Source organism: Erithacus rubecula, assembly GCF_903797595.1.
Source record: "Erithacus rubecula genome assembly, chromosome: 1".
NCBI lineage: Eukaryota > Metazoa > Chordata > Aves > Passeriformes > Muscicapidae > Erithacus > Erithacus rubecula.
The window spans coordinates 69610448-69630732 of NC_136658.1; the positions used below are offsets into that span (position 1 = coordinate 69610448).

At 41.3% G+C, this 20285-nt stretch overlaps 1 protein-coding gene across 3 annotated transcripts in view; it reads right to left on the reverse strand.

Annotated features, from left to right (window-relative positions):
- The window catches only part of KPNA3 (karyopherin subunit alpha 3), a 47208-nt gene extending 28187 nt beyond the window's left edge, over positions 1 to 19021 (reverse strand). The window contains exons 1-2 of one of the 3 annotated variants that reach the window (XM_079314164.1): positions 18105 to 18142; positions 12461 to 12512 (exon numbers count right to left, since the gene is read on the reverse strand). In XM_079314164.1, coding sequence (XP_079170290.1) covers positions 12461 to 12512; positions 18105 to 18127 — 75 coding nt within the window. In that variant the 5' untranslated portion in view covers positions 18128 to 18142. Of the gene's footprint in view, positions 1 to 12460; positions 12513 to 18104; positions 18569 to 18762 lie in introns of those variants that run through there. The other 2 variants (XM_079314163.1, XM_079314165.1) reach the window with 2 other exon arrangements.
- Between the last annotated feature and the right edge of the window lie 1264 nt (positions 19022 to 20285).

Below are 20285 nucleotides of genomic sequence, written 5' to 3' on the forward strand. Positions count from 1 at the left end.
AAAGGACACAAAGTAGCACAGTGGTACTGAGTCTCCTTAGGATCTACGGCCTAAATACTGCAAAGGAAATCTAGCATGTAAGCATCTCGGCTCCTTAAAGATTCTGGGCACTCAGAACACATTCCTGACAATGCTGCTGCACCTCTTAGATGAGACCAGAAGACTGAAAAATAATTCTAGCCTGCTGAAGTTGAGTGAACCTAGGGAGGAAAAGACATGTACCATCAGAACACAAATCAAAGGAGATCAGAACTGGATGACTGCTGGCAGTCCAGACAGATCACCCACACCAACTAAAATTAGCCTTTTAAAATACTTTCTATGTCCTATCCTTGCAACTGACCTTCACTGCCACTATCATGTTCCTTTTGAGTTAGGACAAATAACACCCTGAGCAAAACCCGTGAAGACCAGCAGCATACAATAAACACCAGCACTGCCCATCAGCCATCTAAGAAAATACCAGACATGCTAAAGATGAAACACAGGTAGAAAAAATGAGCAGATTTCACACCATGAATATATACAGGCAGTAACTACAATAGCTTCACTGTTCTCAGCCAGCTTGCACAGCAGTGCCATGGGCAGGTGTGCCACTCACTATACCAATAGCGCAGAGCCCCATCCAGACTGGCCTTGAACAGGGCTGGGGATGGAGCAGCAAGCAACTTTTCTGGACAACCTGTGCCTCACCACTCCCTCAGTAAAGAACTTCTTCCTGACATCTAATCTAAACCTACTCTCTCTCTGTTTAAAAACATTCTCCCTTGACCTGTCACTACCTGCCCATATTAAAAACCCTCTCTCCCTCCTTTTTATAAGCCCCCTTAAGGTACTGGAGGGCTGCAATGAGGTCCCCCTGAAGCAGTCTCATCTCCATTCTGAAATTCATTACCTTGGGTTCACTTTAAAGTAAGGAAGGTTTGTTTTCCTGCCCATTGATCAATTAACCAGCTCACTCATGTAAACACGGACAAAATTCTCATTTTACATCTACAGGGTTGAACTCTTATTACTTTAAAGAAAGCAAGTCCTCATTATGGCAAGAGGACACCAGTAATACAGCATCTACCAGAAATGCACAGATTTCCCCCCTCATCATTTTGGTAAACCATTTGATACTTGGGACACTCTGAGCCTGCTGCAACAGCTCAGTATGATAAGGACTGGATAGCTGAGGAATGGGAGGGCATTTGTTCTCTGAACAAATAAAGAACTCAAGAACTCATCACATTCAATTAGCAAGACCAGTCATTCAAATTTCTTGTTCTATTAGAACTTTATATTTCAATAATATAAATAACGGTGTCAAATTTAAGGACACCATATAGCCTGAAGTTTTTTAACACTTCTTCCCCATGACAGCTGCCTTCCAGTACTAAAGGGGGATACAAGAGAGCTGGAAAGGGACTTTTTACCAGAGCATGGAGTGATAAGACAAGAGAGAATGGCTTTCAACTGAAAGAGGGCAGATGTAGATTAGATATTAGGAGAAATTCCTTGCTGTGAGGGTGGTAAGGCACTGGCTTCCCAGAAAAATTGTGAATGTTCCAACCCTGGAATTGTGAAGGACCAAATTGAATGAGGCTTTGAGCAGCCTAGTCTTGTGGAAGGTATCCTTGCTCGTGGCAGGAGGGTTGGAACTAGATCTCCAAGGCTCCTTTCCACTCACATCATTCTGTGATTCTGTAACTCTGCCTTTCAATAAAAAATGTAATTAAAAAATGCTGTAACCTCTCACTTTCTTGATAATTCTGTGTTCTAGATACCAAAACTCTTTACTGAACTTCTTGCTAGCAACATCATCCCACCTTCCCCTAAAAGCTCATCTTTTATTCCTACTTAAATTTTAAGGCATACCCTATTATAATCAGTCAACTCTAGTGTCCACTGGAATTTTCCTCTCCAAAATCCAATATTGTATGTCCAAATTTGAAGTCTCAGTGCTTTAACTGATGCAAGGCACAATTGACTTCTGGATTTGCACTCTATCTACAATTTACTCATTTTTCTATGCAAGAATACTCTAGAACACTTATAGTAAACAGATTAAAAAAAAAAAAAAGACACTAAATCTGAAGTTCTTTAGAAGACAATGATAACATTTATCACCTACCAGTCTTCTGGAAGCAGTGCAGATTTAAGGAATACTATATGCTGTGCTCAACAGTTCAGCAGCTTGATATTTTTGGCTCAGAAGAAACCCAAATACAGCGCAGTCCCAGGCAAGGCATTACTACTCATTTCATCAATTTACTCTAAAACCTTCTCTAACAATACTTTGACTAAAGACAGTTACTCAGAGTCAGCCATCCATAAAGTTGCTACTGGGAAGACTCCAACCTCCTTTCTAAGTGCAAATAATTCACAAAGATTTTCCATTAGGATTGTTTCATTGTTTCATACTTGCATTACTCCAGCCTCTCTGATTCTGTCGCAATATTTTTTTACTCTTTTTCTTCTTGTTTTTTATCAAGCTGATCTTCAAAATATTTCACTATTCCATAAGTTTTCACACTTAATGTGCAAAAATGTCCCATCTTTTCCTCATTTAGAGAGCTAGCACTCTTTAGAAAGATCCATAAAAAATGTTGTTACCTCTGCAGACATTTTTGGTGACCAGTACCATACATTTTCTGAGCTCTAATACTCTTCAGGCAATCTCCATATTATGAGTTTTACCCTTTCAGCTGTTCTTTTGTATTTAATTTTAAACTTACTGAGTGTTTTATCTTTTAAAGCAGCTCTGGTCCGTTACATTTCTTTTTACCTTTCTCCCCTGAAAGGCAGAACAGGCAGTACTCATCACCAAGTCAGTGATGCCTCTCCATTCACAGAGCAAGTAGGTTGATAACTGGGATATCTTTTAACTCCATGGACCAATGATTGTTATCTGCCCCCCACTAAACTAAGGGCTCCCAGAGTCTCTTACAGGGACTCCTGCTAGCACAGTACCTCTAAAAAAAAAAAAAAAATCTGTTTGTCAGGATCACCAAGAATCAGTGATACAATGTTGGGGTTAGAGTCTTCCTACAAGCATATGGGACTGAAGTTCCCAAAGAGCCTGTGGTGCATTCTGGCAGTTAACTTGGTTGCCATGGCTGGATCATGATCAGTGCTCCTTGCTTGAAGTCTGCTGACACTATTTCTAATCCGACACTTTGTGTCCCTGACACATGAGATGACCGCTGCATATCAATGTGTTTAAGACCACGGATTCCATTTAATTAATACTTGTTAACTGTGGCAATTACAGACTGCACAAGAAAAACATACAAATGCACTTTACATTGGCTTGATTACCTAATTTTAAATGCTGCTTACTGAGGATTTCTCCAGACTGTTGCCCAGCTTGTTTCTCCTCTTTATTATTCGAGCTGACACACTAGTGACAGACTGCTCTATGGTAAGACTCTGCATGTTCACAATTCAGTCATCCTTGCCTTGGAAGACCTAAAGCATATTTCAACTTCATCCTGCATATCTTGATGGACTTTTGGAAGCTTTATTTTAAAACTTGCAGATCAAAAGGCACAATTTTCAATCTTACCTGGAGGGGTGAGGTGGGAAGAGTAGGATAGGATAGGACAGGAAGACTGACAAAGCCCAGATTTTATTCCCCAAAAAACAGACCTAAATGATTTAGGTAATTCTTTGTCCTGATTTGGCATTTCTTTAGAGGAAAGTATTTAAAGCTTGTGTTTCAGATGAACCATTTTAGAAATACAGCAGGTCATCAGCACCTTCCTACAGACTCAGAAGAAACACATATATTATAATGCAATAGCATATAAAAGAAGCAGTCTTAAGTACCACTGCTAGGCTCCCTTCAAGGAATCATTACCACTGTAAGCAGAATAACACATTTTTACACAACCTGCAAAACCCAGCATGTAGGGAACTGACAGGCATTTACAATGGATTTATACACTAGCAGAAAGGCTAAACATTTTCCCCAGCCAGTAGAGGTCAGATAAAACAGAACGAGACAAAATTATTCTGCAACTTAACCCAGGATTCATTCCCAGCTTCCAGGCTGGGAGGGCATCTGCTGAAGTCTACAGATACCAAACCAGCTGAAGCCTAGCAAGAGGTTACCAATGGATCTAATACAGGGTTTGACATCTACAGCTTCTGACTATGATCACATCTCAGCATAATGTGCTTAAACAAGTAACTTCATGGAACACTGAAACAACACATCTCAACACTAACCCCCAAGCCAAGGCTCAACTGTTTCACTGAATAAAAAAATACAGTCTCCAAATATCAGACAGGGAAAACATGGCACATGCAAAATCCTACAAATCCTGCAGCATCTGAACTATGAGGACACTCCTAAACACAAGGTATTAATGCACCATGCACTAAGTGCAAACAGTAAAAATGAGTAACTACCAGTCAGTACTAAGAAATAAGAACACAACACTCATCAAGCTGTACTACAACATTACATCTCAATTGTTATACACGACTCAAAGCACACTTAAGCTCATAAGGCTTTTGTAACATGAGATTTCTCCCCAGTTCACCATATGTAAGGAACAATTATTTACCAGTATGTTTGACAGGCTGACATAACCACAGTAATGTGCCAAGTACTGTAAGTCTTGTTACAAGTCAAAAGTAGATGCTGAGCAGTATTTCTAATTTCAAGTTCCTCAGCATTTTGTTATTTGATAAAATAAAGCATAAAACCCCCCCCAAAAGATCTGCTAGATGTTGTTAGAAAAATCAGCATTTCACTTCAATCCTGAATTTCTGAATATTCTTCTAAAGTCAGATACAAACAGTTACCTATGAAGAATCTCTCCTTATCTTCCACTTGAAGGAAAAATAATTCCTAGTTCCCTCAAATCTGAAATTAATTTCTTACACCAAAGAAGAAAAATCACTGCACACATTAAGGCTGCTTTGTTAAGGGCTGCAAGGGAACTTTGTTTCACTGTGATGCAGAACACAAAAATGCTAAACTGACAAAAGACGAGATCTAAGAGACATTAGACTTTCGGGAAAAAAAGAGGAAAAGAATGCCACAGACTCTTTAAAACTGCCTTTGACACACTCAATGGGCACAGAAGGAACACAGAACAGCTATCCTCATCAGATCAGGGTTTCAGATCTCTCAACAAGGGCGGCATCTCTCTCAACAAGATGACAAGAAACTCAAAAGTTCAATTTCAGCCACCTGAGGTGAAGTGAAATGTCTTCCTTATTTTTCAGTTGATACTTGTTTTATGACAGAACATAAAACTGCATCAAACTCTTGATATCAGAAAGCAATAGCCTCTGAAATTCTGAATTATCAGTGTAAGCTGTACTGCCAGCACATTCAAAGAATTATTTTTCAGTGACCAAATATTTGGGAACCTTTCAAAGAACCACACAAGCCACACAAGTACCATTTGTGAAACTGCATATGAGGGTGCACTGGATGCTCAATACATGTTAAAGAGCCAATACAACTGTCACATTGCCACTTGGTGCCCTACCACGAGCCATGGAGACCTTTCTGCAATGAAAAAGGATTACTTTGAAGTGTTGAATAACATTGAGATTCTATGGAGATAAGTCTAACAAGCTGGGTAATTTTTTAACATTACAAACATTTAACTGTGTAACATCTTAAACTACTTGAAAAGGCAACCCATACAGCTTCTGTAGACTAAAAAAAATAATAATAGAAAGAAAAAAAAATCAAGGAACCCCAAAACCAATCAGCTGTACTTGTACATGAGAACAAGATGATATTTTTTAAAATCCTCTGTAGCAAACATATAAAGTGTTGTACCAGAGTGTAGGGGAACAAAAACCCAAACCCTACTATAGTTATACCAGGCTGTAGGGAAAAAAAAAAAAAGTAAATCAAGCTAACCCAAAAGGATAAAAAAAAAAAAAAAAAAAATCACACCTTAAACAAAGCCGTCAGAACAGTCTTCGATTTATGAAACAATGTTTTAAAACAACATTACTACTTTGAGCAAGCTTAATCTCATCCACAACTATGTATCAGAAATAGTCTTAGAGTTTCTGTTAATTTTAAGTTTCTACTTAATATCTAAAAATCAATCTTCATTGATTATAAACACTTTGAAGTCCCTTAAGTATATCACTTTTGGAATCACAGAATTCTGGACACCTGGTAAGATTACTTCATCCCCAGTTACTATACAAATCGGCAAACCAAAACTATTTAAACGTGGGAGTGATACAGCTAGTCAGAAGGTCAGGTCATTACATTTCATTTTGTATGCTGGGACACAGAATCCTTAAGCAAAATTAAAAATTAAGTTTCATGTACAGGGTGCTTAATAATGCACATTCTCTGCAAAGAAAAAAAAAATCAAATGCTGCAACAGTAAGTGGCATGAATTTTAATAATTTTAACTACTTACAGCTATACCAATTGTGTCAGAAGGAAGGTTAAACATAACCAGCATTTAACAACTAAAAATCTACCTACCATTGTAACAACAAGACAGAGAGCTCAGCATGGTGCTCATCCTGAGCATCCACCTCATTAAGTGGGATACCTCCAGCAGTCAACTTTTAATCAACACATTTAGACCACTGCATTACAACTTGAGCAAGCAAGTCCACAAACCAACAGAAATGAAGACACAGGAAACTGATGTTTTTATCCAGGCAATACTGCCAGCTGCCCCACAATCTACCCACAGCCTACCCCCACTCTCCTGCAGGCCAGCCAGCACATACCAGTCTCAAGCTAGCTCATGGAGGTGAGAAAGCCAGGATCATCTTGACAAGATGAACACAACCCAATGGCAGTTTTGGCTATTCTGTGGATACAAAAGTTATGTTTCCAGGAACTTCAGTATGATGTGTGTTTAATTCCTTGAAAATTCAGCTATTAAATGGTGAGAAATTCACTGACCAATTCTAATTCCTCTGAATCTACAAACATTATTAAATTCTTTATTTCTGCCTTTGCCTCTCCACATTACAGAAATAGGTCTCAGAAAATCAGAAGTTACATGCTTAGAGGAAAGAGCTACCCTGAACACATAGCTGGGTTAGTAAAGCAGCTTGATTAAACATACAGGATGCCCAAACAGCTTAGCATTTGCAAGTCAATTCTAGACCACTTCCACCTGCCTAACTGAAAGAAAAAAACTGGCCCAGTTCCAACAGCTGGATTGGACTTAACTACTGCCTTCCCTCTTGCATATGAGGATATCCCTGAGTAGAATTTATATACTTCACAACATAGATGCAGCTGCAAGACAGTAAAAGGTGATTTTTGTATTGATGAAGTAAACACTATGCTTTTTTAGAAACTGCTTTACTGGCCTCTTTTCCCTATTTCTTCCCTGACACCTCTTAACAAGTATGAAATACTGCAATGTATATGAAAATGCAGAAGCCTGAGGAGCCACGCTGGTTTGGGGCAGAAAATTCCCCATAAAAATGCTTGTTTGTATACAATTGATGAAATGATTGTCAGCTACCTATCATTCGTTAACATCAGAAGCTAAATATTCCTAATTTGCATAGGCATATAATTAGTATGTGTAAAGTTGAGGTTTAAACTGATTATATTGTTCTGTTTGTTCTGATAACAGCTGGCTTCAGTTAAAAACAAAGACAAAGAAGACTGACAGGAGATGACACTGCTGTTCTACCTGTTCAAACTTTCAAAGTGCATATCCCTTACTCCAAGAATTGCAAGTATATCACAATACAGGAGGGAAGAATTCTGGGACTGCATCATGATGATCTGAATGCAACTACTTAAGCACAACTGGAGGAATCAAAAACAATGATGCCCTGGACACCAACTCCATCTAGTTCTTTTGGACATACAAAGATTTGACATCCATGCCAAAGTAAGCCAAATGCTTAGTCCAAATTAACCCTTCTATCTAGGTTTATTCCCTTATTCACAAGCAACATGGATTATTACCCATCTTTTTCTCCACCGTGTATGTTCCAGGCAGACTCCTGCTCCCCAAGCCAAATTTTGAGACTTACCTAATTACCAAGTGCTCCTATATAAAGCACCAAATTGTCCTTCTAAGAAAATAAGGGATTTTTTTTCCCCAGTTGTATAAACTACAAAGTTTGAACAACTTCACTTCTAGCTTTGTTATCACAGCCTCACATTAAATTATGCTGACCCAGTTAAAAATACAGGCAGGGGGCATGAATTCCATAGTACAAGCAACAGATTTACCCAAGCAGCCAAACAAACTTAAAATGTGTCTGATACTCCAAGACAGTTTTATTTCATTTGATTACTATTTGAGTCAAAAGGTATTTGCTCCTCTTTTAGGTAAGCAATTCTATTATTTTGCAGAAGGTATTAAAACTTTGTTGAGATTCCCTGTGTGCTGCAGGACCATAATATTTTAAAGCTTCCTTCTGGCTTGTAACATTTAATACAGTACTAAGTACATTAAGAGCAGAGTGCAGTATCTATGCTACTGTATTTTATGCCATGATCTGTCTGGGACCTCTGTTCCTCAGGGTTAAAATAAAGGCCACTAAAAGAAAACAAGTTCTTTTGCAGTTAGAGCAGCCACACTTTTTTCTTTAAATTCCCAGTTTGGGGCCCCTGAAATTAAAGCCCAGCTGCCTTTTGTTAACTAGCCTGTGGCAAGACAATTCAAGTATCTGAACCTGGCTAGCCTCAGCAAACTGGATGAATGAGAGATCTACCGTAACTCTTTTACTTAGTGGTGGGTAATGACTCACTGAAGTCAGACTCTGATGCCAATATGGAAAGCCACAAACCTCCAATTATCACCGTTCATGATGCTGATTCACCTGAAAGCCCTGTGGAAGCAGACAGTGCTGCCTATCCACACTGTCTGCTTCTACTGCTCCAAAAGATCTTGGAAGAAAAGCAAATGCCATGTTTATTTCATACCACCTCTTCTGTAAGGATATTCTTTGAGGTCCTGATGTCCTCTCTGCAACTGTTCAACCACCATACTGAGCTACTACCAGCAAAGAAGTGAAAAGTGAGCACTCATGTTTCCATTCCCATATACCAATTACCCAGTTTACATGCACAAATCTATCAAACAACCCTCAGGAGACTGGACTTGAAGCAAATTCGTTGGCTGCATTCACCATAAACTGCACCAATACTGAAGGACATGAAGCAGTCAGGAATACAATGAACATTTATCTGCTGGTTTGATACAGAATAAAAGAGCTGGAATTCTCTATTCAACATCAAAACCCAAGGAAGGAATACAAAACCTAGCTGATTTCCAGTTACTGCTGTTGTGTGAATCAAGAAGAATACATTCCTGTCAGAAGTTGTACAGCACTTCCATTCAGATGTAGATCTTAACACTGTTCATCACACCTTTACTGGCATCAGACCAAAGACCACACCTGAAGGCAAAATCAAGTTTCCAGGTAATATAACAGCATACCAAGAAAAACTCATCACTGCACAACAGCTGGTCTGCACAAACCAATAGGCAGGCAGCAAGGATCACCAACTAATTCCAAGTACTACTTTTGACCTACTTTTGGTCCTAACAAGGCAAGGAACCTCTCCACAGAATGTCACAAAACCAGTGGCAATGAAGTCACTTGCCATCTCCATTTTGACAAGGTCTAACCTGAAAAACTTAACTGTGGTGTTTGGTCATTTATGCTGCAGCGCAAAAGAAACTGATGGATACCAGCATCAAGTTTTTCTTCTCCTGTAACCTTTGGAAAGAGAAGGGTATACTGAATTTCACAAAGATGCCAACTCTGCCTTATCTGAATATTGTAATACACCAAATAAACACCAAGAATAGTGGAAACCAAGATAGTCTAATTACAAGTGATTCCTATTCATACCTCTTTTGTAAGTTAGAAGATTAAAGCTTCTTGACACATTAAATAGGTACAAAGACTTGAGATTTGGTACTTTTATGTTACAGGAATCTGCTTTTGCCAGTACACAAACTTCAAAAAAGGTAATTATTTACTTTCCTATATTGCATGAGCAGTGCAGTAAATGCTTTAGTTTCCTGGAAAGAGAAGCTTAACCTGTCCTTGAGGGAGAACAAATGAAGTATCTACACAGCTCCTTGATCTTGCCCAAGATATGACACACCCTCTGTCCTCTCCTAAAGTTTCTAAGCAAGCATCCCTCCCATCCCTTTATTGAGCAGGGAAAGCAGCAGACCTGTCTAGTCAAGCAGAAAACCTGACTGCCTCCACAGAAGACAAGAAGGCCCTTTTCCCTTCCACACTCCTAGAAGAGCCTGAGGAAGAGTCTAAAAGACCAACTCAGGTACAATTTCATTTTTTTACTAATACATGTTAGCAGAAACCAAACCCACTACCTAATACCACATTTCACAGACAAAACACCATATCTACTTGGATACAGGACATCAAAGCAGCAGAGCAAAAATTAGGACCTTTCATGGTAACTAAGTACAAACAACTGACTAAAATTTTGATCTACAGATCAACATAAATACTTGAAAATGAAAAAATTTAGATGAAATTGTAGATAACCACTTTCAAGAAATTAATTACAAAATTAAGTGTTTGGTCAGAAAGGCTTCACAGATTTATGGGGCAAACACCACAAGACCAGAAATTCTAAAGCTTGCCAAATATTTATACTAGTTTCCCTTGGGAAGAAAAAAAAGAAAACATACAAAGCTAAATACTAGCCAGATATTTTATTGTGCAATTTGTGCTTGAATAAAGACACTCCCTTTTCAGATACTTAAACAGTCTTCAATTGTAATATCAAAGTACCTCAGATGATCATTCTATGAATCCATGATATATTTATAAGCACCTCCCTGTGAAGTGCAGAAAGAAGTTTAGTTATTCCATCTATAAAATGGGAGAATAATGGCAACTTGCATATATTCACAGGGTGCCATGAAAAAAACAAAAAAAACAAAACAACAAATCAATTCCCTAGAGAGCTAGGCCATATTCAACCACAGCAAACTTTTTTGGAATATTACAGGGCTCAAATGAAATCAGATTTTCTTTGCTGTTTTTCTGAAAGATATAATCAAAAGGCAAAAAAAAGATTAAACATGTGCTAACTGCCTAATTAAATCTATGAAGAGATCATTCTGCTCAAGATGCAAGAGAAAACAACAAACCCAGCTGACAACACAGGAAGAAGATGGAGCATGAGGAATTAGAAAATACACTCTAGCAACATCCCACAGTCTTATGAACCTTGTCAGCTGCCCTTTTGATTTAATCATTTCAGTATTCTGAATTCTAGATGCTTCTACCTCACTTTTTAATGTGACAGAAACACAGAATCAGTGTGCTTACATTACTTGAACATTTTGCTTATCATTCTTCTCTCTTTGAGATTTCTTTCAGTTTCTCAAAATTCCAATTTATACATCCTTCCATTAAAAAAAAGGTGCTGTCACATTGATTGCAAATGTCAGTGCTCCTTTAATGCCTCTTCTTGTCTGGAAGGTTGCTCCTCAGTGCTGTTTGATCATCACTATGAGCACTGCAGATTCTCCTTGCACACCTGGCGAACAGTGGTTAACAGGACCCTGATGAATCGCAGCGGGGCTCTCATTTCAGGACCCTCTCCTGATGTAGAAAGCCTTCCTGTATTTGGCTGAAAGTCAGATTTTTGCTGCAGAGAAATCACTGACTTTGCATCTAACATTACACGTGCATGAAAAGAAGTGAGAGGCCCTGCTGCCAGAAAGCTGCATGCAAAGAGTACCTGCTGGTTAGGGTGACTTCAGTTACCCCAGCAAGACATCTCTCAGCAGAATTTCACCTGACTTACACTGCGGTTGACTAAGAAAAGGCAACAACTAGCACTCCAAGAACTGCAAACCTGAAATCTGACACTGCACCTGGTCAGGAATCCCCTACTGTACCTCTGAAAACCTGGGCACAAGCCACCCTAGCACCCTGTGAGACTGGAAACCTTCTCCCCATACAGATGAGCTCTGACCATGCTCCACACAAGCAAGTTTGCAGCGGAGCTTGAACACTCAATAAAACACAACTCCAACAAGGCTTACAAGTCTTGAAAGGAAGCTCTTTCTCCAAACTGATTTTGCAAATCACTTACTCTACCACCACCTCCAAAGTCTGCCTGTAACTGAGTCTGATAATAGCAAAGGTTAAAAATGCCCAAAAAGAGGTCCTCAGCTGATGAGACACGACAGAGTATGAGGGAAATGAGTAATTCAGTAACGGGTGTTTGAATGAAGAAGATACAAATTTGTCTCCTCTTCTACAGGCACTAGTACATTGTATATTCCTATTTTGTACTTGCTGTGTTTTTAAATATATACAAAATCAAGTTTAAAGCTGACTGCAACATTTTCTTAGCCTGAGAAAGGAGACAAGTATCAGGTGACCCAGAGGAGCCTTCCCGTAGATTTAATAGTGTTAATCTGATTGTGAAGGGATAACAATCCAACAGTTAAATACCACTAGACAAGATACACCTTCTCCCCTTCACACTGACCTCTTTGAGCCACCACTGGTCTTCTCCAAATGTGAAGGGCTGGCTCAGGAAGCTAAGGGAGCAGAAAATTAAAGAAACATGAAGAGCTTTGCAACTAGTTCAGCCCAAGGCACAGACAGTTCTGATGCAGAACTAACTTTTTGGAAAAAAAAACGTGCTTTTGAAGACACACATCAAATTTTGTGAAATGGAATACAAAGCCTGGTTTCTACTACTATATTAGCAGTCAGGAATGTCAATTCAGTACAAGAGTTTCCCATAGCAGGTATTTTGGAAATAACTGACAGACTCTATTCTTGGAAAAGATACAGGTTTTGGCTTTCTTTTTCAAATCAGGTCAGTTGACAATTTATCTTTACTACTTGATGACACAACCCATTTCTACTCATTCATGGCCTCCCCTAGCCTGTTATAAATTAGATGCCTCATTCCACGTCTAATCCCAAAACAAATACAAACCTGATCTATTACTTGTAGCTGGTGCATCCTCCTAATTGTTTTCTTTTCATATAGCAGTTTTAGAGGGCAAGCATCCTGCTTGGTTATGTGCTAGAACTGTACAATTGTAAAAGCCTCAAAGAACTTACGTAAAAAAGAGTTAAAGAGCTCTTTAAAACTGGACTGTTACACTGCTACCAGTTGTGAGCAGACTTCAATATTCTACAAATTAAAAATCAATCCTTTCATAAAAGAAGCTTTAGAGATACCAGTGCCATTGCTGTAGTGTTAGAAATACACAAGAACGAAGAAAAATAAATTCTGTAATTACAGGAAGATTACCAGAGGCTTGGTATATCACAACAGCAAACAACAGTAATTGGGCCTCAATACAGCAAGCACAGATCCCAATCAGCTTATGAAGATTATGTTCACCATGAGATATCATCTCCGAATTACATTCTCCACAGGTATTTTGGAAATAAACCATGATTTCCTAATGTATCTGTGTATTTAAATCTTTTAAAATGCAATGCATTCAATTGATTTTGAACCTCAAGGAAAACACTACAAAGTGCACCTAAATTGAATTATTAGGTGTTTGCTTTCTGCCAAGAGTCACGAACATTTCACAGTGTTGTGCTATTTACCTGTAGACTAAAGACTGGAAAATTCTGCAGCAACAGGAACCAAAGAGGCTTCCCACATCTGTACCTTACTTCCTACCCATGTAATTCTTCCCAAGGTACAAACATGTGCACTTGTCTTCCCAAGAGTATACATATTGGGTTTAAAGGGTAATAAAAAACCAGGAGGAGTTAAAAACTCTACTCTACAGAATACTGGATCTTGTATTACATCTAGTTCCCAATAGGAAGTTACCTTACACCTGTGTTTTCACTTTACCTACTGAGACTTAACAAGCCAGTGAACCTTTTAAGACAGCAGGTCCATAGTACCTTAAACCTACCTAAATCAGCTGTTAAAGCTCTACTGTCTTCTGATACCCTTTCCTGCCTCAAACTGAAAAGCAGAGAGCTGATCAATCAGTACTGTGAAATCTCAAAAGAAACTGCATTGGTACAAAGTAGCCAGGAGTAACAGGATTTCAGGGACTGCTACAACGCTTACTTGTTTCATGAAGCCCTAGAGGGGAGTACAGGGAGACAGCAAAAACTCTACTTAGTGCACAGAACAGCATCCAGAAAGGAGCTGGCAGCAGCACGTTTGCTCATTCACTAACACTGTGCAGGTATGGAACCTCCAGTTCAAAAAGCCTTTGACACTTGACAGGAGCATGGCTTCAAGTCAACCTGTACCTTTTCCCAAATGCCCAGAGACTGCACAGATCTGGCCTCCCCAGAACAACGTTCCTCTGCTTGCAAAAAATTCATGGCATCATGGTAGAAAAATCTGAATGCAAGCATCCCCAAAAACTAAATCCTCACTGTTAGCAATGCAGGAGCAGGAAACAGACAATCTGCCAGAGCTGGTGATGGAGATCTGGGCTAAGCCCACTTTCTTTCTCTGCCTCATTTGGGGTGAGGATGCTGAATGTACAGAATAAAAATTTATCTTTCAAAGTTCCTGATCCCAAAGGTGATATAGACTTAAAGGCTACACAACTACCTGTAACTGGGAAAAAGACATCAGTGACTAGGACTTCTGAAACTAAAAAATCAAATAGAGCATGAATAGGTGAAAGATGAGAGAGTGGTTATACTTTCTTTTGATAAATGGCCCTCAACAAATTTCAGAACAATAATGCTAGAGCCTAACCAACAGAAGATCATGGACTTGTCTTCTTTTGACTTATGACTAGGGGCATGACAAGTATACAAAAAGGAAATTTTAATCCCAGTCATTGAAGTGTTTTTACATAAAGTTATTCAGTTTATAACACACTAACCTCTTCCTAGGTTTTAGGTTCCTTTCTCTGGTTGGTTTTCTTTTAAATGAATGCACATAAGAGTTTTAATTTAGTATGCACTTTTCTAATTACATGACCACACAGTCTCATTATATCACACACAAAAAACACCAGCAAGTCATGCAGACAGCCCTACAAATCATAACACCTCTGCTCACCAAAACATTTTCCTCAGTTTTAGTCAGGGATGCTGACTAATCCTGACAGAAAGAAATGGATTGACTGTTTGATCCATCACCTTAAACATCAGGATTGTGAGTCAACAAATGGGTGCCTGCTATTACAATAAAGAATAAGCAACAATTCTAATCCAAGACATTGAAGGAGTAAATAAAGCAAAGAAAGATGTTCCTAAGCAAAGAATGAAACTGAAGAACTGCAAAAATCAGAAGGCTCAAATTAGGTTTTCTAAAATGTAGGCTAGCTTAGACATCACTATAAACAAATAAACACAGTTACAATGGGTGTCACAAATTAAGTGAGGGCAACTGTTTAATTTTGTCCCCTTCAGCTGTACTGGAATAATCAGTGCTGGATATTTAGGAAGAAAAAAATCGCTGAGACTTAAGACTCATGTCCACAATCAACACAGGAAAGCCTTTTCATTTTGTGTAACAATTCAAAAACCTCATTCACATCTCAGGAGAACACACATTTCAGAAGGCTGTGAGGAGAGAACTGGCAGTTGTTTGTCCAGATGAAGCCATGATCCTTACTGATCAGTTCTGCAGGCTGAGGTTAACTTGCCTGCTGCTAATCACACCAGTACCTATAAAAACAGAAAAATCTTACTAATAAAAGAAAGAACAGAAACTCATTAAGTGAAGAACACTTAATTTCTGGCATTTGATTTTGCTATTATCCCTTTTGAGGGCTCAATATTTTTTGGAATATTAATATCCCAAATCAGAATTTCAGTTCAATATTAACAACTCTACTTCCCTGAAAGAGGAAAACAACGAAGAGGAAAGGAATTTCTACCCAAACCTGAAACTAGAGAAAGAAGAATGAACCTGTGCATGCTTCTGCTCAACAGATCTGTTCCTTTGCTCTTAGAAAAGCACAATGAGAAGTTGCACGGGGTACCTAACAAAATCCAGAAGTACTTACTCATCTTTTGTTTCCCTCAAAGTTGCATTAAAAAAAAGCAAAGACAATTATATGGCCCAGCAAACCCAGCAATAAAATATGAGTTAACTACAAATTAAAGGAGTAAGTATTTTTGTCTGCCAGAAGAGTCTGTACCCAGAGGGGATCAATAGTAACTCACAAGTATTTAATAGCAGTCAAAGGAAGATTACTAAAGGATGTATTCAAAGGCAATGACTGTTTCCAGGTGACTCAAGTGCCACTGTTTTCAAACTGCAGCTGAAACTGTACAGCTTTGAATATTTTAGATTTTCCAGAGGACATAATCTAGACCATGACTTATTATGCCATCATTCTAAACCTTTCATTTCTCTTTGGTGGAATTTGACAAAATGAGAAGATGTAGATCAATGCCAATGAAAACACCGATGCCTCCTGATTTCCAAAGCTGAGTACAGAAAATTGGAGGCAAGATCTCCATGTAGAACTCTTTATTGCAGTACAGGGAGCAAACCAAGTGTATTTAATTCCTGACAGTTGGGAATTAGGTATATTTGATTTAGAAAACAAATACTTTGTTAAGAGCCAGTAACTTTCACTACACAATCTGTGCAATCAGCAGGTCAGTCTGTGTACCAGTTCCTCAAGAGAAGCACAGTAACTAATGGCAATTATATAGCTCTGCTGTGCTCATTCAATCTCCACTCTAAACTCAACTTACATTGTTTTACTTTTAGAGGCTTAAGTTAGATAAAGTTTACTCCAGAAGGGTACTCCTAACATCAGCTTTTAAATACCCGGATCAGGAAAGAGCCAAAAAGGAGGTTTGGTAGAAAATCTGAGACATTTAATACAAATGAAGTTGTTTTGAAAGACACTGAAACATTTCCAATCTTTCAAAGTCCTTTAAATGAACCCAAATTTCATTTTAGCATATCTCCATAGGTACATAACTTTAAAATACCTCTGCATTTTATCTATTTGTTTGTGCAAAATAAATATGTTACCCAGATTTTAACCCTTTTCAAAAGCAGATATGACAGCTTTAACTACAGTACCATTATTGGAGCTCTGCACCAGCCTTAGGCTCAGCCACAGAAAGGAAATCAGTCAGCATACTGGCAGACAACCCTAGTGATATACTTCTCCATAACAGAAAATACACTACTCCAAAACAATTACTCCCCTTCAGGGGGAAATGAGAGCTAAACTACCTTAGCTGGCCTGGCAGAAGTAATCTCAGCAAAGCTTAGGCAGTCCATTCCCTCCTTCCTACCCATGGAGGCAGATATTCAATTCCCCTAGTCCTAGGCAAGCTATAATATAAGCAAGCGTGGATGACAGATCAGTTCACACTAGGCATGAACATACCTAACCTTTCCCTGTTTAGAGCTCTGATGGATTCAGGCCAGTGCCTGAGAAAGCAGCAACAAAGCCAGTAACCAATACGGAGAGATGAGACAAGGGCAAAATGAATGAGGAGCAGCAGGAAGAGCCTCACTGGATGAGAAGGGGAAAGAGAAATGCACCACGCCCCCTCCTTACCCTGAGAAGCAACTGCTAAACAGAAGGATGGGCAATTTTTAGTTACTTTCTAACATCTACTAATGTTAGCCAGAAGTGTTGAAGTTATCATACTCCGTACACGCAATATATTCTGTGAGAAAGATTCACTGCTGCAGACTTAGATAAAAATTAAAGATTACTTTACGCTGTGAATGTCATCTTAAAGACACTGCTGCTGCTAAGCCTGACCTGCATAAAATTGTCTCCACCCAAACAATAGCAGCAGAAGTGTGAATTCTGATAAAATACAAAATGTGCTTTCAGAGGACTAAAATTCCAGTCTACTGATTAGAAAAGTTATGTGATAAAATCAAGAGAAACATGGAAAACACCCTCAGGTGAAGTCAAAGTAATCTGACACATATTTAGGTTTTCACTCTAGCGAATCCTAAGCCGATTTCAATCCTAGCCTGATTTCAGAGCTCCCTCCCCCCCCCTTTCCTATTAGAGAAACTTAAACACGAGATTTGGGATTTCCTCTTTCAATTGCGAGTAGAACTGAAGAGGTGTCCAATAATGACACGGATTAGTAGACCACTGGAACATATCTAGGGAATAAGCTCCCAATAACCCTGAAACTCCCAAATTCCGGGGAGTAAACTACTACCCCATTAGCCTTACCGAGCACCGCACTCCTCCCCCATTTAGACGGAGACGCCCAGCAGACCATTACTGATGTGCCTACCAGCATTTGAAAATAAAACATAAAAACTGAAAAGAAAAAACGCGTTGATACACGGTAGGGCAGGGAACAAAACGGGCCAGCACAGCACACCGTAGGAAGGCTCGGCAGAGCGTGGGAGCGGCCCCAGGCACCGGCCCAGGCCCCGTGTGCGGCAGCGGCACGGCGGGGCGAGGGCAGGGCAGCCCCGAGCCCCGGCGGAAGGGCCGCCACCGCCCCGGGGCGGCACAAAAGGCGGCGGGCACCATTGTCCGAAGCCCCATCCGAGCCCCGGGAAGGCGGCAGCACGGGGAGGCCGGCGGGCCGGGAGCGGGAAGGAGAAGGCGCCGCATCCCGCCGGCCGTGCCCGGGCCCCGGCGAGCCGGCGGAGGGGCCCGCGGGCGGCCCGGCCGCGCCAACCCTTCCCCCCGCCGCCGCCGCCTCCGCCCCCCGCCGGCCGCGCCCGCCCGCATGACGGCGAAGGAAAAAACCCCCCTCGGGCGCTCCCCCCGCCGCCTCCTCCCGCCGCGAGCGCGGCCCGGCCCGGCCCCTCCTCTGGCGGCCGCCGGCGCAGGCGGAGGCCGGGCCCGGCCGGGGCCCCGCCGGCCCCGCACGCACCTCCGCGTCGCGGCCCTTGTTCTTGAAGCTCTTGATGCGGTGGCTCTCCAGGCCGGTGGCGGCGGCGTTCTCGGCCATGGCGGCTCCCGGCGGCTGCTGCGAGGCGGCTCCGGCGGCTCCCGGCGGCGGCTCGCGCGAGGGGCGGAGGGAAGCGGGACGCGCGCCGTGACGAGCGCGCGGGGGGGAAAACGGGCGGGGAGGGGAGGGGGGGAGGCCGCTGGCGCGCGCGCGCCGTTGCTGAGTGACTGGGAGAGGGAACGGGGGGCGCGAGCGCACGTGACGCGCAGGGCGGGCGGACGCCGGTCCAATGGCGGTGCGGCATCCCGGCCCTGGTCCCGCCCCCGCCCCGCGTGGCATTCTGGGGCGTGTAGTCCCGGCGGGCGGTGGCTCCGCACGTGGAGTGGCGTCCCGACCGCGGGGCTCCAGCTCGACGCCCGGCGCTCTGGGGCTCCGGGAGAACCGAGGGACTAACGGTGCTGTGCATACAGAATCGCAGAATAGGTCTGGTTGGAGGGGACTGCAGTGGGACATCTGGTTCAGTCTCTCGGCTCAAGCAGGGCGAGCATATAGCCCATGGCGCAGAATCGTGTCCAAACAGTTCTTGATATCTCTAATAAAGGAAACTTGACAGTCTCTTCTCTGGGCAAACTTCCAGTGTGTAGTCACCCACACAGTAAAAAAGTTTTTTCTCATGTTCAGGTGGAACTTCTTGTGCATCAGTTTCTTACCCATTGCCTCTTGTCCCATTGCTCGGCTCTGCTGAGAAGAGCCTGGGTCCATCCTCTTGACACCCTCCCTTCACTTGTGTAAAGCAGGGCACAAAGGGGCCCTGCCAGCCCTACAAATTGTCCCCAAACTGTCAAAATTATCACCCCATGACTTCCCATGTGCAGCTCTGGGAGAGTTTGGACAGATTGCAGACAGACCCAGCACCTCCAGACTGATGGTAGCCTGGGCACAGCAGTTTGGGTCAATTACAGTGCCCTAAAGTCACACCTGGAATTTCCATGGTAGAAAAGAGGATGTATGAGGGTGATGTAGTTTCAGACAGTGCTAAGTAGTGATCTAACACATTGCATAAAGCAGAGTATTATCCAAGAAAACCAAACCCCCAAAATAATGAAAACATGTGACATTCAAATTTAGCTCATCTTATACCACATCAGGTTCTGCAACAGATCCTTACAGCTATTTATAAATTTTTCACAGACCTCTTTCAGAGTCTCTCCCTCTAATTGACAGCTCAGCTTTTTATTTGCCTTCTCCCAACCCATCTTTGGATCATCCTAGTGACTGTAACTTGTACCTCACAGCTCTGGCAAAACAAGGCTTGCAGCCTGATGGAGATGAGTAAAAATCTGGAAGATTGATGCTCCTCCTCACCCTCATTGAGCTGTGTGCCAAATGTTCTTATCTGACGGATCAATAGCATTTCCATCTCTCTCATTTCCAAGTAGTTTCGACTTCCAACACACTTTCCTCCATGCCTTTTTCCAACAGCTTTATCCAGGTGTGAGCTGCAC